Raw genomic sequence first — 27345 nt, 5'->3', positions numbered from 1 at the left:
ACTCTAAGGCTGAGGGCAGTTTGGAGCTGTTGAGGGGCTCTAAGGCTGGGGGCTGGTTTGGGGGTTAAAACCTTGGTGCAGGGTTAAAACCTGGCCAAGGATAAGGTCTATGGGCGGGGTTGGGGGTGGGGGTGGAACTAATACAGTAAACCCTGGAGTTATGCAGGGGTTGCTGGAACAACCCCTGCATAACTTGAATTTTCCTGCAAAGGGAGAGAAGCCACAAACTACCAGGGCTGGTCAGTTTCCTGGCTCCCAGCATGGCAGGAGCTGGGAACCAGGGGCAGGCTGGTTCCAGTCTTCCTATGGCTTGTGGGGCTGGGAAACTGATCAGCTCATGGCTGGTCAGTTTCACGTTCCCACCAGTGCAGGGGAAGGAACCAGACTAAGAGCCTTCTCCCTTTCTCTCCCCAGCTGCAGGGGTGTCAGATAGCTGCATGTCTGACGGAAGGGAGGGAGAAGGCTCCAGCCACATGGCTGTGGGTCTCCTGCCCCCTGTCAGGGACCCTGCAGGTGGAGCAGAGCCATCCACAGGGGCTACTGTTTTCCCTGTGCCCTGGCCAGGGACCCCACAGCTGGCTTCACTCCACTCATTTAGTGAGCAAAGGTTAGTATGTGTGCCCCTCATTTTAGTGAGTACTCATAAGTAAAATACTTGTTAAAGGAGGGATGAGTGTATAGTGTCAGGAGCCCCAAAGAAGTCCTTCAAGATTCGCATGTGGCTCTGGAGCCACAGGTTGCAGTCCTCTAGTCTATACTATATGTTGTTGCATTTGTTCTAGAATAAGAATCAAAAGTAGAGAGGAAAAAAAAGAAACACAAATAGAGATACTTGAGATTAGATAAGGAAATACTGTGCAAGCAAGAGAAGTCACCGTTATTGTAGGAGCAGAGAAATGAGCTATTGTTCTCTTATTTTTAGGAGAATTTTCCTGCCTTGCATTTCACAAGGACCTTCAGAATGAAAATGTACTAACTTATAGTCACTGTTATCACTGTGCAGGGGAAAATGCTTTTAATGTTAGTGCAGAAAAGCAGGCTTGACCCCAGGAGCTGAGACATCACAACTATTGAAACAGAATCACTGATCCAGGGCTACATTAATCATCTCAAACCCTTTAACGTAGGAAAACTTGTCACAAGAGAAGTCCACGTGCAGCTGCACCACACCACTTCTGTGGGGAGTAAATTCAAAGTAAATCTGTGATCGTTCCCTGGGGGCCAGTGCCGCCACACTAAAACAAAGAAAACATCAGTGAGTTCAAGCTTAAGTAGGAAACTTTCCTATTCTGTATCCCAGAGGGGCCCAAGGAAGAATCTCAAGTGGAAGGGAACAGCAAAGCCACCTACAAAATGTCACATCAAAGAGAGTTTGGAATGCTGAAGGGCAGCCCTGTTTCTGGGGTCTTAAGTGGGTGCAAGACTCTTCTGTGGTCAGGAAACAATAAATGCTTTACCACCTTGATTTACAAATGGAGTGCTACTGCGCAACTCGATTGGGATGTGGCACAGCGTTGTCAACTGTTCAGGTTTGAGATTGCTCTTTTGGGTCCTCAGAATAGACACAAACTCACATTTTAAAGATCATTCATTTGCCTTGTACCTGTTATTACTGATACCCCTTCTGGCAACATCATCATTGGCTAGTAACTGATTGGGTGGGGTTGGTTTTCTCTTTCCTCTGAACTGGACTGGTAATTAAGAGGTAATGGTTTTCCAGGGATGACCTGAGCTATTTCATTTTCCAGAGCCCTATAGTTAAGTGAAGGGACTGTTCTGGTTCCCACAGATAGCATAAGCCAGACGGCCATGTTAAAACATGCTGCTACACCCACCATGAAATGTTCACCTTCATGGCTTCTTCACTTGAGTTAAAAAAAAAAAGCCCAGCAAAATGATACTTAATGGGGCACTCTGCTCACATGATTTAAAAACGGCATATTTTGCCCCAGCTTTCCATTCCCTGAGATGTATTTATTTTAAGAGACCAGTGCTATTCTGCTTGATTTTCTCTACTGTGTCTTGGACTCTTCATTGTAGTATCAGCAGCTCCCATATATTCAAAAGTAGAAATATAAAGCTCTATTCCAGGTGCCTCACTGAAGCCTCACCCACCATACTACTACTGTCAATGTTTTAAAACAAAAAGTCAGGAATAATAAATTTCGCCTGAACATGGGAAATCTCCCAAAGTTTTACTGCTTTTTTACGTCTTCCACTAAAGATTTCTCATTGCCTGAAAATCAAATGTTCAAGACCTGATGGCACGCTGAGAAGAGACCCAGCAGATCTGGAAATTAATGAGTATTTCCTAAGACTTGCAGTTTAATGCTTAGGTTAAAATGCCTATTGAAGATGGAATGAATGTAAGTGTTCCAAGTCTTGCTCACAAGAAACCAAGTTCAGGACTCATTGTTAGTCTTATCAAAAGCCATGAATAGATTATGCCCCTTTACTTACCCTATCTTGACCTCTCGATTCATCAGTTTTACAAGCACCACACAGTCCTTCACAGGCTCAGGGAGAGGATTGGCATAAGAGATCTCTACAGTAACAGGCTTGTTCACCACAACCTGTGCAGGAATCTAAATGGGGGAAGAGGCAGGAGGAGAAACATTCCTGGTAATTCACAATTCTTATGCCCTTTTGTGCCCGCTTGCAGGACATTTACACGTGAGCCGTGGCTACACGTGCCCCAAACTTTGAAATGGCCACGCAAATGGCCATCTGCTCATGGGAATAAGGGGACTTCGCAGTAGGCGGGGTCCTTTTGAAAAGGAGTCCTGTCTGGATGAGCCGCGCGGCGGCGAGGCGCGTCAGTTTCGAAGTGCCGCGGCCGCCCGCATGCTAATGAAGCGCTGAATATGCATTTCAGCTCTTCATTAGTAAACTTCGAAATGGCCATTTGCGTGGCCATTTCAAAGTTTGGGGCACGTGTAGACGTAGCTGTGAACAGCCAAAGATACAGTGAACCCCCAACTTACACCTAGGTTGCCTTCCCGGGCAACCATGTGGAAAGCCAAATTTTGCGCAAGTTGGGGGAGCCAGGAAACTGACCAGTGCTGCTGCACTGGTCAGTTTCCTGGCTCCTGGGACTGGTGGGGAGCTGCAAACCAGGTGGGAACCAGGAACTGACCAAGGCTGCAGTGGTGGTCAGTTTCCCGGCTCCCAGGACTGGCAGGGAATTGCGAACGAGGCCGCAGCCTGGCTTCTGGCTCCCCACCACTCGTTATTTTGATTTGCATTAATCCAAGTAACATGCAAATCGAAACTGCATACATAGGGGTTTTACTGTATTAACCTTCCTAGGAGGTGTCCACAAAAACAAGGAATCCTGTAGTACCTTAAAGACTACCAGATTTATTTCTGCATGAGCTTCAGTGAGGAAAAGCCCATGTCATCTGATGCATCTGACCAAGTGGGGTTTTGCCCATGAAAGTGTATCCCTAGATAAATCTGTTAGACTGTAAAGTGCCACAAGACTCCTCATTTTCGCAGATACAAACACAGCTCCCCTCTGACGCTTGAATGAGAAGGGGTGGCAGACATAAAGCAGTTGTGGATGGAGCGTACTTCTCTCTTAAGGGCTGGATGGGCTATAGGTAGAATAATGGAATTTAGCTCCTGGTTGATATGCTTCGCCCCTTCCTCTGCCTTTCCTTGGTGCTGAAGTTGGGCTAGTCTGAGCTATGTAGTTTAGCTGAGGCAGGGAAATATATACATCTAAAATATTTGAGACTCAGGTTTATTCAAGCATGTCATATTAAATTGGTTTGTTCTTTAGTTTACTGTCTGTTTTTTCTGACCTGTACTACAGTGAGCACTTAACATGCTCTTGGTAGTGATTAAAGATGTAAAACAGTATAAATCACCTTAACGTTAGCATGAATTCAGGCCACAAGCCTGTAGTTCAGGACAGGGCAATGCCATTTGCGAATAGTCAGAACACTTTACAGTACAAATGGGAAAATTATAACGAATTCACACAAATGATCTGGTGGCACTTGACTTGGAAAGTGACTTCATGGGAATAGTGCATAGGCCAGTTTGTACCATAACAGAGAAAATGCACAATAAACAAACCAAGGCTACGTCTACATGTGAAGCCTACATCGAAGTAGCTTATTTCGATGTAGCGACATCGAAATAGGCTATTTCGATGAATAACGTCTACACGTCCTCCAGGGCTGGCAACGTAGACGTTCAACATCGACGTTGCGCAGCACCACATCGAAATAGGCGCTGCGAGGGAACATCTACACGCCAAAGTAGCATACATCGAAATAAGGGTGCCAGGCACAGCTGCAGACAGGGTTACAGGGCGGACTCAACAGCAAGCCGCTCCCTTAAAGGGCCCCTCCCAGACATAGTTGCACTAAACAACACAAGATCCATAGAGCTGACAACTGGTTGCAGACCCTGTGCATGCAGCATGGATCCCCAGCTGCAGCAGCAGCAGCCAGAAGCCCTGGGCTAAGGGCTGCTGCACACGGTGACCATAGAGCCCCGCAGGGGCTGGAGAGAGAGCGTCTCTCAACCCCTCAGCTGATGGCCACCATGGCAGACCCCGCTATTTCGATGTTGCAGGACGCGGATCGTCTACGTAGGGCGCTATTCCCATCTCCTCATGGGGTTAGCGGCTTCGACATCTCGCCGCCTAACGTCGATGTTAACATCGAAATAGCGCCCAACACGTGTAGCCGTGACGGGTGCTATTTCGAAGTTAGTGCCGCTACTTTGAAGTAGCATGCACGTGTAGACACGGCTCAAGAGACGTTTCAAGAGCAGTCTCTGATTTTTGCATTCACAGCTTGACACCTTCAAGGTTTTCAAGTTGGGCAGCAAGAACTCAGTGGCCACTTTTGGGAAACTTGGTCTGGATTTTCCCACTTGATCCCAGAATTCCCAGCCTTTGGGCTGAGCTCTGGCCTGAGCACTCTGAGGAGACCACTTCCATTTGCTTCTCATTCGGGGCGGAAGGGAAACAGCTCTCTACCTTGACGAAGAGCTTTGGAGGCTCTAAAGTGATGGTCTTCTCCACCAGCAGCTTCATGTCCTGCGTGCGCATGACTCCTTCACACAAGGCGGTCACTAAGATCTTCTTATCATCAGTAAGGGACTTCTTGTATTTGGCATAAGAAATCGTTACTGGAATCCGTTTCTCTAAAATGCAAATGTTGGGGAAGTGTCAGATTTCACAGATGCCCCAGGTGACTGTCTCTAGTCTTCATGGTAATATGTGTTTATGGGATGGCACAGGCAGAGAAAGTTTGGTTCCATGTGAATCTCTTACCAGCAACTCCCTGCTCTGCATCGCTCCTTGGAGGCTGTTGCAGACAGTTCTACTGTCTGACACGAATTCTGCTTTGCTTCAATTTAACCTCATTGCCTTCAACAGAAGGCATATTGGTGTAACAGAAAGTGAATTCGATCCTCTAACTTTCATTATATATCTGTTATTTTTCTGACAACTTGCTAGGTAAGACAGGTCTCGCTAGGTCTATGCCTCTGTATATCCTTTTCTTGATTTTATCCCTGCTAACTAAGTGAAAGATTGGTTCAGTTATCACAAAGACCCTTGTAGAGTAACCCAATCCTCTTCCTCATTATCTCATTCTTTTAAAGTCTTTCTGAAATGTATGGAAAAGGAATAGCTTCTCCCTCTGCAGCCCTCTGGGACTGAGAAGTTCTGTATATTTTCAGCTTCATAGACACAGAGAGCACTAGAACCGGAAGGGACCTCAAGAGGTCATTAAGTCCAGTCCCCTGCCCTCATGGTAGGATCAAGCACCATCTATATCATTTATATAATTAAACTTGTTTTATAAGTCTTAACCTTGTTAAGAAGACATGGAGCTTTGCTTTTATTGCAAGTATACCCTCCTCCATTAAATTCTCTAAAGTAATCCCTGTTGACTGAAAAGGAGAGAGAACGTCACCTAGTCTTGCAATACTTTGTATACGGTGAGTAATTCCTTTCTGGATATCTTTTTTTTTTAACTATAATTGTCACCCTAATAAAGGGTGAGCAAGAAAATTTTGTTCCTGAGCAATTTTGCGAGGCCAGCACTACTGACATATATATGCATTTGGTGACTCTTCCTCCTATCTATCTAACTGTGAATAGTTATTTGTTAGTTTAAGAACATGGTTTTGTTGCTGTTCAATCAGATGAAAAGTTACCTTCTTTAGAACCAAGATCAACAGAGGTGGCTTCTTGAAGAATCTCTGCCACTGCTCTCCTTGTGTACAGGATAGTTGATGCACTTAGGTTCACCTTTACAGGCTTATATTCATCAGACAGATTGGTGAGAATTAAGATGAGGTTGACATCGTTGCCAAACACAGGGATTTCAACCAACTTGAATACCCCAGAAATCTCAGGTCTTCTAACTGTTTCTGAAGACGCATCATTACGAACTTCAGAGAGTCTTTCTGTGACATTTGCTCCACGTGCCTTGGCAAAGGCCTTCTTATACACTGCTCTTTCCTCAGGAGAGCCTGGTTAAAAGGGAAATGTCGGTGAGTTTCAAGCTGTGACTCTATTACGCAATCCCCAGGCTAAGGTTATAAACAGGGTACTGTATACCAGCTGTACACTACCCAGCAACATGAGATATTAATAGATGCCTCTTCTAGGCTACATCTACCCTAGCACTCTACATCGAAGTCGCCTATTTCGACGTCAGCATCGAGACAGGCGACTTCAACGCGTACCGTCTACATGTCCTCCAGGGCTGGTGCTGTCGACATTCAACGTCGAAGTAGCGACGGAGATCGTCGAAAGGAGCCGCCCCAAAAGGAAATGCAGAGCGTCCACACACACAAGTGCTCCCCTTCGAAATAAGGGGCCAGCAAAGCCCCTAGCCGCTCCCTTAAAGGGCCCCTCCCAGACACACTTGGCCTGCACAGCATGAGATCCACAGAGCTGACAACCGGTCGCAGACCCTGTGCATGCAGCATGGAACCCCAGCTGCAGCAGCAGCAGCCAGAAGCCCTGGGCTAAGGGCTTCTGCATGCGGTGACCATAGAGCCCCACAGGGGCTGGACAGAGCATCTGTCAACCCTTCAGCTGATGGCTGCCATGGAGGACCCCGCTATTTTGAAGTAGCAGGACGCGGATCATCTACACACGCCCTACTTCGACATTCAACGTCAAAGTAGGGCGCTAGTCCCATCTTCGGATAGGAATAGCGATTTCGATGTCTAGCCACCTAATGTTGATTTCAACGTCGAAATAGCACACGGCACGTGGAGACACAACGCGTGCTATTTCGACGTTGTGCTGGCTACTTCGAAGTAGCCGGCTAGTGTTGACATACCCATAGTGTAGTTCCTTGGATCTGGGATTTGTGATACAGTGAAATTATGTCACTAAAGTGAATTATGGTGTCTTGCTGTTAGCTGCAGGTCCATAGAGTTCCTTTTATCCCGTCTTTCACTACAGCAATAGGACTTTTTTCTGTAACTCTGTATTCCTTGCTGAGAACCAATGTCTGCACTATTTGTGGTAGATTAAAAATATGTGGCGCAAAACTTCCAAAAAGTGGGCACTGATTTTACGTGCCTAATTCAGGATGCTTTAATCTGAGTATCTGTGGGTCCCATTGACTCGAGTTTATGCTTTTGGTGCTCAGTACTTATGAAAGTCAGATGCCAAATATGTCACATTGGGTATCCAGAGCCTGAAGTGCCCGGTGCAATGGCCACGTCAGAAAATGTGTCTGAAAATCACAGATGTCATAGCATCAGCATCAGCATCATTTAAAACCAAAGGTCAGGAAGGTAGCCATTTAGCTCAGCACTGCATATCCTACCAGACTGAGGGCTTGTCCTATGAGCATTTCAGGCCATGAACAAAATTAACTCTATTCCCTCACAAATAAGCTTATTGTCATATTCCAGAGACATCATGCAGACAATTAACATTATTATACAAGCTATGTGGGGGATTAGTTATATGCTCAGATTTTAAACTTGTTTCCATTTAGCTTAATACAGTGTTAACAGGAGTGTTGTGGGCGAGACATGAGAAATCATTCTTCCACTCTACTCTGTGCTGATTAGGCCTCATTTGGAGTATCCTGTCCAGTTCTGGGCACTACATTTCAAGGAATATGTGGAGAAACTGGAGAAGGTCCAGAGGAGAACAAGAAGAATGATTAAAGATCTAGAGAACATGAGAGACGAGGGAGGACTGCACGATGTCGGTTTGTTTAATTTAGAAAAGAGAAGACTGAGAGGGGATGTGATAGAGGTTTACAAGTACCCAAAAGAGTGTTACAAGGAGGAGGGAGTAAAATTGTTCTCCTCAGCCTCTGAGGATAGGATAAGAATCAATGGGCTTAAACTGCAGCGAGGGAGGTTTAGGTTGGACATTAGGCAACACTTCCTAACTGTCAGGGTGGTCAAACACTGGAATAAATTGCCTAGGGAGGTTGTGGAATCCCCATCACTGGACAGATTTAAGAGCAGGTTAGACAAACATCTATCTGTAATTGTTTAGCTGGTTGTTGATTGTGCCATGAGGGCAGGGGACTGGACGCGATGACCTCTCAAGGTCCCTTCCATCTCTAGTGTGCTATGATTCTGTAATCCTTGAAAATCTCAGTAGCTCTGTCAGTGAAAATACTCGACTGTTTGCTGGGGGAAGCAAGACTGCTTTCTGTTTCCAGAAGTCAAGGAGGTTTGCAGCAGCATGGAGCGCAGAAAATCCTGGGGCTCTTGTCTGGAGTAGCTTTGATGCCATCTCTCCACTGGGGAAAATCTGTGCTGGTGACCTGTGTGTGCTGTTATTGTTTATGTGTATTGTAGCACAAGTCCAGAGGCCTCAGTCAGGATCAGACCCCACTTATGCAGTACAAACACATTGCTAAGACAATCCCTCTCCTAAAACACTTAATAGTTGTATTTAAAAGAAGATGAAATAAGAGGGCACAGCAAACATTTGGAGGGAATAAGATGGGAAGTGGGATAGGAACATGTGATTACACAGACTAGCTAGGCCACAGGTTAGAAAACATCATTTTGTGGGGGCCGGGGATGTTAAAAATGTTTAAATACGTCTTGACACCCACTATGACAGTGGTGTCCATTACGCTTCCCATTCACCATATGCGGCGAGCTGGACAGCAAGATGTGGCGAATGGAATGCTGCCCACTCTGTGCATGGGCCCCACCAATTGGTGGGACAAGCACCCAGCGGCACCCAGCACATCGCCAGCTGTGGGGCCCAGCGTGGGTCATGCAGCTTCAGTCACAGGGCCCGGCTCAGCTCCAGCTGCAGCGGTGAGGATGCTTCAGCCCTGGTGATGGGATGGCTCCAGCTGTGGCAGCTCCTCCAGCCCTGGGCCAGCTCTCGCCCCAATGGCATGGCTGCTCCAGCCCCGGCAACAGGGTAGCTCCAGTAATGGGGCAGCTCCAGCCACAGCGGCACGGCTCCTTCAGCCTCCGGGTGGCTCCAGCCATAGCGGCGTGGTACCTCCAGCCCCGGGGTGGCTCCAGGCACAGTGGCTCCTCCAGCTGCAGAGAGAAAGCTCTTTTGTGTGTGTGTGTGTGTGTGTGTGTGTGTGTGCGCGCGCGTGCACGTGCGCACCTGGCTGCTGGAGGGTTGTGCCTTGCTCGGGGGGGGGACGGACAGCACATGGCTGAGGCGGGGGTGCTGTGGCATTCGGGGGAATTTGTTTTGGACACCACTGCACTATGAACCTCCCCATCCCTCTATCAGGCTGGAACCACAAGGTGGTGACAGGATAATCAAGAGTGAATGTGCACAGGAGTGGGTGGGGAAATGAGTCAGTGACTAGTGGTAGATAGGCAAGGAGGGATAATTCATCTCTTCGGTAAGCAGAGCATGGTGGGATCTTGCTGGTGATATCTTTCTGCTGAGGAAAGGGAGAAAAGAGGCTAGTGGTGAAATTATGTGGGGCAAAGTGATTGAGGAACTGAGATTAGCATTTACCCATCTGAATTGCTTACTCTTAAACTTTGCTCACTGGAAATGAGACAATGGAATTGGCCCAGTTGTAAAGCAGAGTAACGAGCAGAGCCGAGCAATGCTCCAGTGGAACGCTCAGAATTTAAAGATGTACCTAGTGCACATGGGTCTGCTACGATCATTGGACTTTGATTTTCAGATGATTTCAAATGCTGTTTTGCTTTAGGTGGGAAAATGTATGTGTTAACGCTATGAAACTCTGTAGTGCAGGATATGGGTCAGTGCATTTCCCACTAAAGATCCTATTCAACACACGTACCAAGAATGTGGTACCCATTGTTTTATCAAGCAAGACCAAAAACAGTAATGCCAGAAATACGGTTCCAAACAAAGCGAAGAACTGATAAAACCAAAGCATGGCACCAGTTCTAACACTCCAATGCTGAGAGCCCCAAGAGAAAATTAATTGTGATAGTTTTCTCTTACCTTCCGGATACTTATAATTGTAAGTGACATCCACACGGGCATTACTACCCAGAGCTTTAGTGCTGATGGCCTTGCCAATTGTCTCAGTGTCACAATACACTTTTCTCCTAGTTCCATCTTGGTATACAATCCATTTGGTGCAGTCTGCATTCACCTCCGTAAACACAAATAGGGAATCATAGTCCAAGTCCACATCACCTTCTTTGATGGCTTTGACTGAAGCAGGACCACACTGGAATATTCCTAGGGCATGAAAAAGAACCAGCAAGCTTCTTAGGTACTTGGAGCCTCAGCAGAGGGATGTGATCTTATAAGAGGAACTTTATCGGTTACCGTTGCTTTGCTCTTGTGGAGTTGAATCTAGAACCTGCCATCCATTGTATGGTGTGCCCAAGTCTCTTCGAGTGAGCCAAACTTCATTCCAGACATGATAATCCCTGAAGGTAGGAATGAACAGAGATGCAGTTCAAAAGAAGGGCAGAAACCCAGCCCATCAGTTTAATGATGGGGATATGGAGAGATCCTTTGGAGGACCTACATATTGCTCCTCTGGGCACAAGAATGGTGTGTGATGTGTTTAAGCTGTTGCTGAGATGTAACAAGGAGTCTCTTGGGACTCTAACAGAGAATGATGGCTTCTCTAAGAAAAAGTGCCAGTACTTGGGGCTCAGCCTTTATAAAAACATCCAGAGTGATTTAGATACCTGGAGGAGCCCTGTGACTACTAGGAGTAGGTAAGAAGGTATCTGTGGCTCACTTAGGGAGTCTCTAGCTGGCAGCATAAGCTGAAAGGTACCTCTCAATTAAGAAAACTCAGCATACCTTGGCCCAGAAGGGACTGTAATGGAAATCTGTGGGAAGAAGGAGACACCTGTAGAACTAGAAGGTGAAACCTGGCCTAGGAGCTTGGAAATAGTGACCATAATATAATTAACAGAGAGAAAGCCGTGCTAGTCTATATGCTATCAAAACAAAAAAGCAGTCAAGTAGCACTTTAAAGACTAACAAAATAATTGATTCGGTGAGCTTTCCTGGGACAGACCCACTTCTTCAGACCATAGCCATACCAGAACAGACTCAATATTTAAGGCATAGAGAGCCAAAAATAGTAATCAAGGTGGACAAATCAGAAAAAAAATGATCCAGGTGAGCAAATCAGAGAGTAGAGGTGCAGAAGACGGGGTGGGGGAGTCAAGAATTAGATTAAGCCAAGTATGCAAAGGAGCCCCTATAATGACCCGGAAAATTCCCATCCCGGTTCAAACTACATGTTAATGTGTCGAATTTGAATATAAAAGAGAGTTCAGCAGCCTCTCTTTCAAGAGTGTTGTGAAAATTCCTCTTCAGTAAGAAGCAAACTTCTAAGTCATTAACAGAATGGCCCACTCCATTAAAATGCTGGCTGACCGGTTTGTGGATCGGGAGTGTTTTTATGTCTGTTTTGTGCCCATTAACTCCTTGTCTAAGCAAGTTTGAAGTCTGTCCAATATACAAAGCATCTGGGCACTGTTGGCACATGATGGCATATATGATGTTAGTTGAGGAACATGAGAATGTGCCTGTGATTCTGTGAGTAACCTGGTTAGGTCCACTGGTGGTGTCACCAGAATAGATATGTGGACAAAGCTGGCAGTGGGCTTTGTTGCAAGGAAAAGTTCCAGGACTGGTGTTCCTGAGGTATAGGCTGTAGTTGTGGGTGAGAATCCTCATAGGTTGGGAGGTTGTCTGAGGGGAGAGAACAGGCCTGTCACCTAGGGCCTTCTGGAGTGTGGCATCGGTTGTAGGTCTTTAATAGTGCATTGCAGTGGTTTGAGTTGGGGGCTGTAGGTAATGACCAGTGGTGTTCTGTTCTTGGCTTTTTTGGGGCCTATCTTGGAGTAGCTGGCCTCTGGGTATTCGTCTGGCCCTGTCGATTTGTTTTTTTATTTCTCCTGGTGGGTAGTTCAGGTTTATGAATATTTGGTAAAGATCTTGTAGTTTTTGGTCTCTGTCAGTTGGATTAGAGCAAATGCGATTGTACCTAAGGGCTTGACTGTAAACAATGGATCTAGTCACGTGTGCAGGATGGAAGCTAGAAGGGTGTAGGTCTAGAAAATGACAGGTATGGAGAAAGTGAATAAAGAAAAGTTACTTATTTGTTCCCATAACACAGGAATTAAGGGCCACCAAATTAAATTACTAGGTAGAAGGTTTAAAACAAATGACTATTTTTTCTCACGTTGCATAGTCAGCCTGTGGAACTCTTTGCTAGAGGATGTTGTGAAGAACAGACTTTAACAGTGTTTAAAAAAGAAGTAGGTAAATTCATGGAGATTAGGTCCATCAATATTTATTAGCCAGGACGTGGAGGAATGCTGTCCCTAGCCTCTGTTTGTCAGCAGCTGGTAATGGTGACAGGGGATGGATCACTTGACTACCTGTTCTGTTTATTTCCTCTGTGAGACTCGTTATTGGCCGCTGTTGGAAGGCAGGATAATAGGCTAGGTGGACCTTTGGTCTGACTCATTATGGTCATTCTTATGTTCCTAGACCCAAAAATCTAGTGAAGGAGATTGAATATCTGATGACAAGAGACCATTACAGCAGCAAATTGGATATGAGCATGAGAGAATGCACATTTCCTTCAGATCTGCTGCTGTTATGCTTTGTTTTTGGGAGCAAAGGCCAGAATGGTGTTGCTTGTTTTGGTAATTGATGCCCTATCACTAGGTTTTGGTGAGATGCAGAAGCTTTTATATTTACCATGAGGAGTCTCTGCTGATGTTAAGGCTCTTTCCAGCAGAGTCATAGTATTTATCTATACTCAAGTTTCCATCTGAATCGTGGGCAGAATTGAAGTTTGTAATCAAACGAGTTGGAATTCCCAAACATCTCAAGACTGAAACACAAAAATATACAGAAATGTTGCAATTGTCATAAACGCTAAACACCCTGTTTCTCAGCTGCTCCAGACTGATCAGTTTCACTAGCTGTGACTCATCAGAATTTTTACAGCTTTTGAAGCACTATTGACTAGTGTAGAATGAGTCATTTGCGCTACGTCTACACTAGCACACTATGTTGAAGTAGCCAATTTTGAAGTAAGGACATCAAAATAAGCTACTTCGATGCATATCGTCTACATGTCCTCCAGGGCTGGTGTCAGATGTTCAACGTCGAAGTAGTGATGGGGAACATCAAAAGGAGCTGCCCCAGAAGGAAATGTGGAGCGTCCACACACACAAGTGCTCCCCGTCGAAATAAGGGGCCAGCAAAGCCCCTAGTCGCTCCCTTAAAGGGCCCCTCGGAGACACACTTGCCCTGCACAGCACAAGATCCACAGAGCCGACAACCGGTTGCAGACCCTGTGCATGTAGCACGGACCCGCAGCTGCAGCAGCAGCAGCAGCAGCAGCCAGAAGCCCTGGGCTATGGGCTGCTGCACGCAGTGACCACGGAGCCCTGCAGGGGCTGGACAGAGCATCTCTCAACCCCTCAGCTGATGGCCGCCATGGAGGACCCTGCTATTTTGAAGTAGCGGGACGCAGATTGTCTACAAATGCCCTATTTCGACGTTGAACGTTGAAGTAGGGCGCTATTCCTATCTTCGGATGGGAATAGCGATTTTGACGTCTCACCGCCTAACGTCGATTTCAATGTCGAAATAGCACACGGCACGTGTAGGCGCGACGCGTGCTATTTCGACATTGTGCCGGCTACTTCGAAGTAGCTGGCTAGTGTAAACGCACCCTTGGTGTTTCATAGGGTATTTCTACACTGGAGGTAGAAGGCACAAACTGGAGCTCAAAAAGGCATACCCATGTTCCAATCAAGCCAGTATGCCAACAGAAGTCCAGATGAGGTGGTGCCAGGGGCTATGTGCCCTAAGTAGGTAGTTTGGGTCTTATTTGTATTATATTTAGGTTGGCTAGTCCCTTCCTGATGCTTGCACTGCTGGGGCTCAATTTCTACTTTTAATACACTAACTTTATCAGAGCTAGCATAGTTATATTTAATTAAGTTGGAATTTACCCCTTCCCACTCTAATGTAAACATGTCCTCATGAAGTGATGGAGCTACAGGCACCCACATTTCACCAGAGCTCTCTGTTCTAAGGTGTACCTGTGCACATCACTCCTGCAAAAACCCAGCACTGGCCATACTGGACAGGCCTATAATTTGCTTGACACCACGTCCTGAGGATCACCACACTCCCATTCCATCTGGATGGGTTTTGGTGCTCAGCAAAATTGTCATCCCAGCGTCCCTCCAACACTCCATTATCATTATCATTCCCGTTGATCTAAAACATGAGAAACACAGAATTAACCAAAGGAAGAGCCCTGCCTCAAGTTCTTCAAACACATTGTTCATACCTAGAAGATCCTGTTGGACTTTGCTAAGTTCCACTATGCAGCCAATGCTTTTTGCTGCTTGATGTGTTTGAAACCAACAGCAAATAACCCATTACGCACCATGGAACTGATCACCCGACCCACATATTTAGGATCTCCTCTGTGGGACACATCGGTGACGGGGTCTTTATGATAGTATAGGCTCATATCCAGCATAGTAAGGCAGATGTCTAGAATGCCATCTTGAAACTGCAACCAAAAAAGACAAAGCCGTGTAAGGAGTTAAATTGTCAAACAGAATTCAAAGATACATTCCCCAGAAGCTTCCTCTTTCTGAGAAATGCCAACAAAAAGATGTACTGGGACTGTACGTACACAATCGCATCTGCCGTGCTGGTTGTGTAAGGGGAGATAACTGAGAGGGCTACGTATGGACACCTGACTGCAGCAGTCTGATATAATCAAAATCGGCCAAAGTTATCCTCTATCTATCGGAGTTACATCAAGGATGAGCTGGTATGGTATAACCATATTGCTCCAAAGGCAAATAAAACAGGGCTTGTACTGATCATATTTGTGTTACGGTAGCTCCTAAGGGCTCTAGATGTGGATAAGAACCCCACAGTGTTTGGCACTACCTGAAACATGTAACACAGGGAATGTCCTTGCCTCACAGACCTTACAAACTGAGGCAAGCAAACTGACAAAGCCCAAGGGAACAAAATGTTAGGAAGAACAAGCTTTTGTGTGGTGCACTTCAGGGAGGGCAACGTTATTCTCCTCCTGAGCAAGTGTGACCCAAGGCTACTCCTGGTTAGAAACTCAGGGTGTAATCCTTTGCAATGAGTGAAAGGCTAATTCCCCAGCACACTAGCTTCATTTGCATCAAATAACCTGCACCCCATTCCTTTTTTACCCTGCTCAAGTGAGTGAGTGAAGAATGAGTGGCTAAGAAAATATGGCTATAAGAACCCCTCACCCTCATTTTGATGATGAGGTGCTTATCTATGTGCCTTTCTTTCAGGCATTACGTCTCCCTGGCCATGACGCTGAGCAGACTCATTGATACTAGACTGGGGCTCCTTTGCCCTCCTAAAAGAAAACCTGAAGTAAAGGATTGACCATAAAACTATGGTCCAAAGCATAAAATATCCTTGGAGATAAAGCAAACTCTGAACTTCTAAACTTCTGCTATCCTGAGTTACCTCATCCTGTCCTACGCAGACAGGTATGGACACCAAAGAGTCAAATGTGCATAAGAGAACATGAAATTAAAGGTGGGATAAGAACCTGGGTTCTCAAGTGAATCTCCTATACTTTATAAAATTGCAGAACTACTAACTGTAGTAGCATCACTGAAATCTGCTTGGGTACCGAAGGACTAGCTAATGTGATTCCAATGCCCCAGAAGAGATCTTGCAGATGATACAAGATTATTCAATTAAATCCAAAGAAGAATGTGAAGATCTTTCGAAGGGATCCCTCAGAACTAGCTGACTGGGCAACAAAGTGGCAGATAAAATTCAGTGCTGATAATTGCAACGCAATGCATATTAGAAAACATAATCCAAATATAATACAAAATGATGGAGTCTAAATTAGCTGTTACCACCCAACAAAGAGCTTTTGGAGTTCTCTGAAAGCATCCACTCAGTGTACAACAGTGGTCAAAAAAGCTAACAGAATGTTATGAACCTTTTGGAAATGGATAAATATTAAATCAATAAATATAAGCATGCCAAATAAATCCATGTTACATTTGCACTTTTAATGCTGCATGCAGTTCTTGTTGCCCCATCTCAAAGCAAATAGAATTGGAAAAGATACAGAGAAAAACAACAACAAAAATATTAAGGGCATGGAACACTACCTATAACACAAGAGATTAAAAAGTCTGGGTCTCTTCAATTTAGAAAAGAGATAAGGGGGAAGACTATGATAGAGATCTAGAACGTCATGAATGGTGTGGAGACCACGAGTAAGAAAGTACAGTTTATCCCCTAAAATAACAAGAACTAGCGGTCACCTGATGAAATTAATAGGTGGCAGGTTTAAAACAAAGGAAAGGAATTATTTCTTCCCACAACACATAGAGGCAGCATTTGGAACTCATTAACAGGGGATGTTGTGAAGGACAAAAGTATAATAGGGTTCAAAAAAGAATTAGATACATTCATGGAGGGTATGTCCATCAATAGTTATTAGGCAAGATGATCAGGGATGCAAGCAACCTCATGATTTTGGCATCCCTAAGCCTCTGACTGCCAGATGCTGGGACTGGACAAAAAGGATTTGATTTCTGGAAGAGTGTCCTATTCTGTTCATTCCCTCTGAACTATCTGACATTGGCTGCTGTCAGATGAGAGGATACTGGGCTAGCTGGACCACTGGTTTGTCCCAGTATGGCTGTTCTTATGTTCTCACCTGCCCATAGTACCATCCTCTAGCATTAATATAGTTGGCATTTCCAATAAAGATGATTCCATTTTCATCCAGAACATATTCCTGCCTTGCATCTTCATTAGCTATGTAGACATCATCACCTGAAAACCAAAAGTTAGATATGCTGTTGCACCTATAATTGAAGATATTGTGTGAGGGTTCCATTTAGGTTATTGATTATCAGATAACCAAGTTCAATCAATTTATTAATCAATGGTTTTACATCAGAGATTAACCAGCACTCCCTACAAAAAGGATTATACTTTACCTGGTAGAGGGAGAGAATTTGCAGCTCACTCATGTTCCAACTTTCTCTCAACTTTGGAGTTTTAAGTTTCCTTGTTTACAATATATGATTTGCCCATTTACATTATCCAGTCATATGGTAATATCACATTTGTGCTTAACATTTCCTGTACACAGGTAAGATCCATGTTCTTTGCATACATTTCCAATCTATGGGCAGTGTGAAACTTATTTATGAGTAATTTTCTATTGATTCTTTTAGCATAACTATGCAAAGCTTCACTCCATTGTGCAGGCCCATATGCAGGGGAGACGTGAATGCACCCCGCCATGTCCAGTTTCTCTCCTTTCCACCCTGCTGCGCTGTGCCGGGTGAGCCTGCAGGGCATGGTGGCAGAATCCAAGGCACCTTGGGAGCTGTAGTTCCTTGGCCAGCTGCCTTCCTAGACAGCTGACTGTGGAGCAGGGAAGGGACTACATTTCCCAGAATGCTCTTGGCTTCAGGGAGGGTGCTGAGGGAATATTGTTTTTTCACTGAGGATGGTACAGAAAGATTCCAGAAGGTAATTTCTATACAACCATTATTACTGAGCACATTTTACTATGTGTGGAAGATCACCAGCCATTACAAGAGCCTGGTGGACTCATAGAGTGTGACCCAGCATCCAGGCAGGCAGCTGGGGTTTGTTAAGAATCAGTCTGCAGCAAAACGGCCAGTCAGATACCTGCTGCCAGTTAAGGCCTCCTGACTCACTGTAAAAGGCATTTCCCCCCACCCCACCCCAGGAAGAAGTGGGGGAAAGGGGAAAGGGAGTGGACCAGGAAGGGAGGCTGAAGAACTGAGGTTTTGGAACAGAGAAGCAGCTCAGCCAGGTACAGAGGGGGAAGGTGCTAGAGAGAAGCAGCCAAGGAAAAGGCTGCTACGTTTGGGGCAGGGGAAAAGCCCCATCAGCTGCCTCCCGTCTTGGTACATGTATGTGTTTCCAACTGGTACTTGTAGGTGCAGATAGTTGATGGCTTTTCTTAAAGCTTCTGGATACATGTAATCGTAGGACAATCTAAGCCTTCTGCTTTTTTTTTTTGTTACTTTTCAGTCCTCATGGTTGTAAAGAAAAAGCTTAAAAATATGCCCAAAGGACTCCAATATTAGAATGCAAATAATTTAAAAAAAAATATTTTGAAGATCTCATGATTAAGCCAGTTTCATCCATACTGAAGTGGAAGGAAGCGACTCCTGACTTTTGAATAGTTGAGGTTCACTTGTTTCTTAAGCTTTTTTCATCACTCTAGACCCCTGATTATTTTTGGTAACTTTTCTGACCTCCTCATTTTTCAATGTGTTGTTGTGTGTAGGCTACAGTTAAATGCAACAGCATTCCAGCTATAATTGTGCTAGAGCAACAGGTAGAGTGATTATGACCTTTCTGTCCTGTCATGTGATGCCTTTGCATGTGGGGAGAGGATGGGGAACGTGTGTGTGCATGCATATGCATATGAAGGGTTGAGGTTTGGCTGCAAAATAAACAAACAAAAGTGCAACAATTATCTTATTTGATGTCCACTATAATCTTAGGCATTTTTCCATCATTATTATTTCCCAACTCCTTTGCCCCCTTCCCAACGGCCCCCAATTGAAAATATGTACGACATAAATTAAATTTCCCTGTGTTTTTGCTGTCTAATATTGTTAAATGTCTATAAGATTTTGTGTCTTAATATTTTGCTGCTTTAAATAACTGTTGGAGAGTTGCCTTCCAAATACTGATTTATTTAAATGTGTGAAATATAAAGGCCATCTCTCCTTTCATTAGAAGTATCCTTAACATAACTTAAAAAACTCATAAGAAGTTCCCTTCATTTCATTATGACTTGTGACAAAGTCCCTTGTCAGCCCCTGTGGGTCCCTGCGCCTCCTGGCGGATCTGTGCTGCCTCAGAGACTCACGGAGGCCCCCCTTTTGCCCAGGCCCTTCCAAAGGCAGGGTCTCCGCTTAGCGAGCCATCCTCATCACAGGCAGGACCAGGACAGGCAGAATAACACCAGTCCCCTTGCAGGCCCGCGCCTGCTCCAGTACAGTGAGCCCTCGGGGGAAGGGTGGGGGGAGTCCAGACCCACTCTCTACCCTGGACTCCAGCCCAGGGTCCCTATGAGAACAAGAGGCAACCGGCAGGGCCTTCACCCCTGCCCCAAAGTAGTAGCCTCACCCTGGGCCACTTCGCCCACCACTTCCCCGTGGTACCTTTTCGCTGTGTTCCTGGTCCTGCTCCTGCTCCTGCTCCTCTGGTGCACCTCCCAAAACCTTCCCCCTGCTACCAGACGGGGAGCCTTTTATAGGGAGCACAGGGCCCATCTGACCAATGAAAGCCTGGGCCTAGACAGGGAGCAGAGACGCACTGGCCCACCACCCAGTACACCGTCCTTCTAGAAGGCTCCGGAAGTCCCAGGTAAGGGTCTACCACCGGGTTTACCACAGACTAAGCAGCAATCCCTTCTCCCTCCAGCAATCCCACGGCAAACCAGGGAAATTCAGTGTAGACATAGCATCTGCGTCCTAAATATTCATTAATCATTAAGGTGCCTTGCAAGGCTTTGTGCTATTTATTAATTTTTTTTCCTCTTGACTCATTCATTGGAATGACCTTTGACTCAGAGCCCTAATTACTGATGTGGTGGCTGCTGCCCTTTAATTAGAGGAGGAAGCTGCAGTCATTTCACTTGATCCTCTCTCTTTATATTCAGGGCTTGGCTTGGGTGGTTAGGGGTAATACCCTTAAAATTAGGAGCTTAAAACTCAAGACTTAAAACTTTATACAGCTCCATCATCACTTATTTGCCAAGACCAGAGCTCAGGGCTTGGCATCTCCTCGCCACGGTGAGGCTACAGAGCTGAAAAATTAAGGAAGCAGAGTTGCGATTTCCCAAACCCTCTGTGATGAAAGTGGAGAATTGGGAAAGCACAGGGCTCATAGCCTCCTTCATGTCAGCACCACTCGGGTGATGTGGGAATTGTGGATAGCCCAGCCTTCACCTTGCCAGCACCCTCTGAAAAATTTAGGAATTACTTACATCTAGGAGTGACTGAAGGTATTAACTTCTGCAAGAGATCCCAGTGCCTCTAACTCATGCCTAGGCAGGTACTAGCACTTTCCCCATCGATTTTGGACAGCTCTCTTGGCTGAGGAAATCCAAGGATCTCAGTCCCCTGGATGCATCCTATCGGGCCACCTCTCACAACTGGCTGTTTCGTTGGCACAACTAGAACTTGACACTCAGAGGCTGGAGACTGTTTATAGTCAAATATCGGAGGGGTAGCCGTGTTAGTCTGGATCTGTGGCAGCAACGAAGGGTCCTGTGGCACCTTATAGACTAACAGAAAAGTTTAGAGCATGAGCTTTCGTGAGTTAACTCACTTCTTCAGATGCATCTGAAGAAGTGAGTTAACTCACGAAAGCTCATGCTCTAAACTTTTCTGTTAGTTTATAGTCAAACTAAATCTTTTTTTTTTAAGCTGAATTTGCTTCCTATGGCAAACTTAAAAGAGCAGGGTTAAGTGGTGAGGTCGCACTGCACGTCATGAGAACAAGAAAATGCAATGAATACCCACAGAAGTAAATATCTCAGGTCCTACCTGGACACCAAGGGTTAAAGAGCAGAACAAAGTACCCCAGGAATCTGGAGGAGATCTTATTGCCGGAGATGATCTGGAGACTCAGTCTGTAACGACCAATTGCTGCATTGGCTGGGCTGCATATTGAGAAGTTCGTGTAGTCGGACCCGCTAGGTTCTTGAACTGCAGTCCAGCCACTGAGCTCCACGTCAGAGAGGCTGAAGACAGCCTTAGTGTGATGGGCCTCTGAAGGGGCTGGCCCTGCCGAAAGAAAAGGGGACAGCGGCATTTACTAAGAATGGATACTTGCTTGTGGGTCACAGGCAGAGATGGGCGCTGATAACGGCTCTCGTAAATGCAGTGAGCGGGTTAGAGACATAGGCTTATGCAAATGTGACCTGTGAGGAGGAAGAGTCTGCCTGTGAGCAAGCAGATTGAGCTGAGGGGAGTGAAAGGGGAAAAGCTGAATCCTCTGTCAGGAGGATTATCTAGAGGAGTTACCTATTTCTGCGACAAATCTTAAGTCCTCCCCACTCTCCCTTGACCTGTTGAACCACAAGGCGATAGCGAAGGCTTGTCCTCTCCTTATGGGCAGCTCTTTACAGGCATGTCTGTCAGTATGGTGTGCTCTAGTGTTGACATTATACTGCCAGCTAATTTGTGTTGGTGTTAGATCTGTAAAATAAGAGAGAAGAGATGAAAAATAGTATACTTAATTCCCAGAGGCAGAAGCTAGTCAATGGCATCGGGAGCCCCCTGAGGCTGACAAGTACAGAAGCAAGGACTTTGCTGCTGGAGGTAGGTTGGATTGAAGGGAAGACTGTTAGGTACCTTACTTAAGCCAGTAAGGTCGACAAGGGCTTGAAGAACTTGTTTTGTTGGGTTCTCTTACAATCATGTCACCTGCTACAGTGAGCATCCACGTGTCATGTAATGAAGTCGTTAAAAGAAAAACACTGCTATGTCATTATCATTGTTCCATGTAAAGTACTTTACAAAGGTGGGTAGGTGGCATTTCAGAATAGGGAGCAGAAGGAACACTTATGAGGTCTAAATGTATATTTAGTCATGAGCTAAAAGTGTAAAAAAAGATAACTGTGTTTTGGGTAAAAAGGGAGACAGGAAAATGGACTATGAACATTTAAAATGTAGGCTATGTGTCACTACCAAGTTTTGTCCATCAAAATTGCCTTTTGGCAAGAAAACAATGGGTATTTATACTGCAATGTGGCTTTTGTTGGGGAAAATTCCCAGTCTTGACAACAAAATAATTCCACCAGAGAAAGAGAGAGAGAGATAGAGATGGATGCTTCATTGTAGTCAAAGAGCCAGTGTGGATACCGCTGTTTGTTTTTCTAGAAGCCCATTCTGTTGATGTAATTCCTCAATATCTGCCTTCATCTGCTCAGTGTTTTCATCTCTGCTGCCCTGCAGGCATGCACCTCTCCTCTTTCAAAGCTCCTGGAACTATTTAACAGCTGAGTGAGCTGCTCCATTTGGGGAAAAAACAAAGAGCAAATCATTGCTGCTGTGCTGCCTTGACATTCTTGATTTCAGTGAAAGCAGTCCAGTAACATTTTAAAGACTAACAAAATAATTTAAGTGGCAAGCTTTCAAGTTCACCACCTAATAAATTGTTTTGCTAGTCTTTAAAGTGTTACTGGACTGCTTTTTTGTTCTGATAGAATACAGACTAACACGGCTATCTCTCTGTCACTTGATTTCAGAGAAGTCACAAAGCTACTCATGATGCTGCTCCCAGCAGCTGAGGAGGCAGAGAGAACTTGGAGGGAATACTAAAATGCTCACGGATCAGCTTGGCCTTACCACAACTGCACTGTGGGATCCATACCCACAGTGCATTGCTCACGCTGTCCATGATGACAAGTATCAGAGAGGTAGCCGTGTTAGTCTGTATCTTCGAGAACAAGAAGTCCAGTGGCACCTTATAGACTAACAGATATTTTGGAGCATAATCTTTAGTGGGCAAAGACCCGCTTCATCAGCTGCATGAGCGAGGGAGGGGAGGTTCAGGGGGTATTTAAAGAGTGGGGTCCCATTAAAAGGGAGGGCCAGAGCTGACAAGGTTTATTCAGTCAGAGTGTAAATGGCCTATTATCAGTAGTATACATCAAGAGAGGAGAAACAACAAGTCAGATCAATTGGGAAGGATGTGGCCCATTGTTAGATTCTAATGTGGAGGTGTGAACTTCCAGCACAGAGAAACTGCTTTTGTAAGGGGCCAGAGCCACTCCCAGTCTGTTTAACCCTTGGTTGATGGAATCAATTTGCAAATGAATTGCAGCTCAGAGATTTCGCTCTCCATTTTATTTTTTGAAAATTTTTTGTTGTAGGACGGCTACTTTTAAATCTGTTATTGAGTGTCCAGGGAGACTGAAATGTTCTCCTGCAGGTTTGTGTATGTTGCCATTCCTGATGTCTGATTCATGTTCATCCCCCCTGACTGATCTGACTTGTTTTTTCTCCTCTCTTGATGTATACTACTGATAATGGGCCATTTCCACCCTGACTGAGTAGACCTTGTCAGCTCTGACCCTCCCTTTTACATGAACCCCACTCTTTAAATACCCCTCTGAAACCCCCACCCCCCACTCATGCATCTGATGAAGTGGGTCTTTCCCACAAAAGCTTATGCTCCAAAATATCTATTAGACTGTAAGGTGCCAAAGGACTTCTGGTTGTCCTCGAAGATACAGACTAACACGGCTACCTCTCTGATACTTGTCACCCTGCAAGGCACTGCATTTATCTGTATTGAATGGAAATCCATCAACCTCATGAAAAAACTAGCACAGATACCGACAGACATCATCTTCCTCTCCAAATGCAAACAGGAGGACATCATACCAAAAGGGCTAAAGGTGAAAAACCCACTGAAATCAAATACTGCACAGATTATAGTAAGAGATTGTGCCACACACTGTCTAAGAAACTGAGTAACCACCTGATCAGTATCCTGTACAGCAAACAGGAAAACATCAAAAAAGAGCTCTCAAATCTGGAGACCCTCATAAAAAAACAAACTTCCACACAAACCTCCGCATGGCTAGACTTTATTAAAACAAGACAGAAGATTTACAATGCACATTTCTCTTCTCTACAGAAGAAAAATGACTGTAAACTATCTAAATTCCTACTTTCCGAGTGGGGCCACAAGAGGGGTACGTTAACTCACCCAGCAATATTGTCAATCTCTCCAACTACACACTCAGTCCGGCAGAAGAATCTACCCTTTCTCGGGGACTCTCTTTCTGCCCCTCCACCACCACAAACTTGATAAGTTCTGTGGTGATCTACTTTCGCTGTCTCCAACTCAGGGAATACTTCCAACATAACACTGAACAGCGCACTGACCCACAGGTACCCTCCTACCTACGGTACAAGAAAAAGAATTCCTCATGGACTCCCACTGATGGTCGAAATGACAAACTGGACCTATACATAGAATGCTTCCGCCGGCGTGCACAGGCAGAAATTGTGGAAAATTGGCATCACTTACTCCATAACCTCAGCTGTGCAGAACGCAATGCCATCAACAGCCTCAGAAACAGCTCTGACATTGTCATCCAAGAGGCCGCCAAAGGAGGTGCTGTTGTCATCATGAATAAGACAGACTACCAAAAGGAGGCTGCCAGGCAACTCTCCAATATCACATTCTACAAGCCGCTATCCCAGGAGCCCACTGAGGAATACACAAAGAAACTACAGCATCTGCTCAAGGTCCCCCCTATAAAAACACAGGAACTGATCTACACAGACATACCCCTTGAACTCAAACCAGGTTTATTCTACCTTCTACCCAAGATCCATAAACCTGTGAAACCCGGACGACCCATCATCTCAGGCTTTGGCACCCTCACTACTGGATTGTCTGGATATGTGGACTCTCTACTTAGCGTTCTTCAAGATATCACTAACTTCCTCAGGAAACAACAATCCATTCGTGACCTTCCTGAAAACACCATCCTGGCCACCATGGATATAGAGGCCCTTCACACCAATATCGCGAATGAAGATGGACTCCAAGCTGTTAGGAACATTATCCCTGGTAAGACCGAGGAACAAATGGTAGCGGATCTTTGTGACCTTGTCCTCACCCACAAGTATTTCAGATTTGAGGACAATTTATACCTTCGAATCAATGGCACTTCTACAGGCACCCGCATGGCCCCACAGAATGCCAACGTTTTTATGGCTGACCTGGAACAACACTTCCTCAGTTCTTGTCCCTTAGCGTCCCTCCTCTACCTGCGCTACATTGATGGGATCTTCATCATCTAGACTCATGTTAGAATCTGACAATGGGCCACATCCCACCTGACTGATCTGACTTGTTTTTTCTCCTCCCTTGATGTACACTACTGATACTGGGCCATTTCCACCCTGACTGAAGAGACCTTGTCAGCTCTGGCCCTCCCTTTTATGGGGACCCCACTCTTTAAATACTTCTCAAACACCCCTCCCACCCCCACTCATGCATGTGATGAAGTGGGTCTTTGCCCACAAAAACTTATGCTCCAAAATATCTGTTAGTCTATAAGGTGCCACAGGACGTCTTGCTGTCCATTATGGTGCCCCTGGGTTGGATATGATCTATTGACAGAAAGAGTAATCTCTGGTGTTTTTTTTTTTGTTGGCTTTTTGGATGTCAGCATAAGTTTTTTTCGACAAAACTTGGTAGTGCAGATGTAATTGAGGAGAGGTTTCATGGGGAATAGCAAGGAGTAATGGATTACATAAAGAAGCTATGAAGAATTTAGAGCATAATTTAGTGTGAATAGTTGGAAAAACTTGTAAGTTAGGCTCTAGAATGCTCAACTGAAGGAAACCTTTTTTAAAGTCGGATTGGGCAGATTTATTTAATCTTTCTGATTAGAAATGAAGTCCTCTTTTTAGGGGCCTTGAATAGTCAGTTACACTAATGCAAAGTAGGTGTAAAATGTTACCATTCAGATTTGTAGTATTTTTATCACTTTGCACTTGTAGAAGGTGGAGGGCAGTGGTGAGTCGAAGCCCTAGGTTCTACATACAATCGACACACACAAATGTACTCTAGGACAGCTAGCACTGAACAAAGTTCTTAGCGCATCATTGTAAACCCCTTTGTGAGTGCTGTCTGCAAGATGTCATCCTTTAAGAACCGGAGCCTGCCGCAGGGTCCCTGGCCAGGGTGCATGGAGACCCGCAGCCCTGCTGCTGGCTCAGCTCCAACTGCAAGGTCCCTGGCCCGGGGGGAGGGGATGGTGGGGAGAGCCCCAATCTCGCCTGGCCCGCTCCCAACACTCCCCCTATGGCAACTCCCTGTGCACCCCCTGCCCCGCCCACCCCAGTCCCAAATTCCCCCAGCCCACAGCTCCCCAAGCAACCCCTCCCAGCCCTCTCCCAACACCCACCCCATCCTGTTCCGAACCCCCCAGCCTGCTGCACTCCCCCCAGTACCTTTGCTGCAGCTTGGAGGAACAGGCCTTCACCTCCTCCACTGGAGCCTCCTGCAGGTTTTAACCCTCCCTCCTGTTCCTGACCCCAAACTGCCCCCAGGCTTTAACACACCCTGAACCCCAGGTTCGCTTACTTTTCAAAAGCAGCACCACCTGCTGCCACTCTGAGCACTTGGAACCAATCAGAGACTTTTACACGTATTTTAATGGGAATTTAGTGTCTTTCTTACAAGTTTTCGCCTATGGCCAGAAAGTTGGGAACCAATTGTGCTTCTATGGTGAGGGATGAGTACACAAGTGATAATAATAACCACAGAGAGGTAGCCGTGTTAGTCAGTATCTTCACCATAATAACCAAAAACATTTAAAAGTGGAATATTGAGTCTGTTCTGGTCTGGCTATGGTCTGAAGAAGTGGGTCTGTCCCACGAAAGCTCACCTAATTAACTATTTTGCTAGTGTTTAAAGTGCTACTTGACTGCTTTTTATTTAAAAGTGGAGCACTGTTGTAAATTATGAAGCAAACTACCCTCTGAAAGAAGCAATCTGTGCAGACACTTCCGGTACATACACTGGGGGAGGGATAGCTCAGTGGTTTGAGCATTGGCCTGCTAAACCTGGGGTTGAGAGTCCAGTCCTTATGGAGGCCATTTAGGGATTGGGGCAAATAGATGTCAGGGCTGGTGCTTGGCCCTGCCAAGAGGGCAGAGGACTGGACTAGATGATGTCCCAAGGTCCCTTCCAGTTCTGGGAGATGACGTCTTAAGCGGACATTCTCAAGGAAGTCATTAAGACACTGATGAGCACTCAGATTACACAGTGAACTCACCTGCCAT

General features: G+C 45.5%; 1 protein-coding gene across 1 annotated transcript; it reads right to left on the bottom strand.

Annotated features, from left to right (window-relative positions):
- Positions 1-677: 677 nt before the first annotated feature.
- On the bottom strand, positions 678-27345 carry LOC142022366 (protein-glutamine gamma-glutamyltransferase 6-like). Its single transcript, XM_075012132.1, has 13 exons — positions 27339-27345; positions 21553-21726; positions 21073-21312; positions 17181-17299; positions 14877-15005; positions 14524-14704; positions 13166-13301; positions 10757-10860; positions 10424-10666; positions 6184-6501; positions 4997-5163; positions 2461-2585; positions 678-1235 (listed from the first exon to the last, which is right to left on the bottom strand). The coding sequence occupies exons 1-13, from the start codon at positions 27343-27345 to the stop codon at positions 1082-1084; spliced, it is 2097 nt and encodes a 698-aa protein (XP_074868233.1). The 3' UTR covers positions 678-1081.

Source organism: Carettochelys insculpta, chromosome 17, assembly GCF_033958435.1.
Source record: "Carettochelys insculpta isolate YL-2023 chromosome 17, ASM3395843v1, whole genome shotgun sequence".
Taxonomy (NCBI): Eukaryota; Metazoa; Chordata; order Testudines; family Carettochelyidae; genus Carettochelys; species Carettochelys insculpta.
This window is presented reverse-complemented; position numbering and strand designations above follow the sequence as displayed.

What these genes read in the sequence shown, in the direction of transcription:
- LOC142022366 (XM_075012132.1), bottom strand. An exon ending in AAGATTTGTCGCAGAAATAG is followed by an intron (nt 21,313 to 21,552) that starts GTAACTCCTCTA and finishes TTCTTTCGGCAG; the next exon opens with GGCCAGCCCCTTCAGAGGCC. An exon ending in TCCACAAGAGCAAAGCAACG is followed by an intron (nt 10,667 to 10,756) that starts GTAACCGATAAA and finishes TTCATGCCCTAG; the next exon opens with GAATATTCCAGTGTGGTCCT.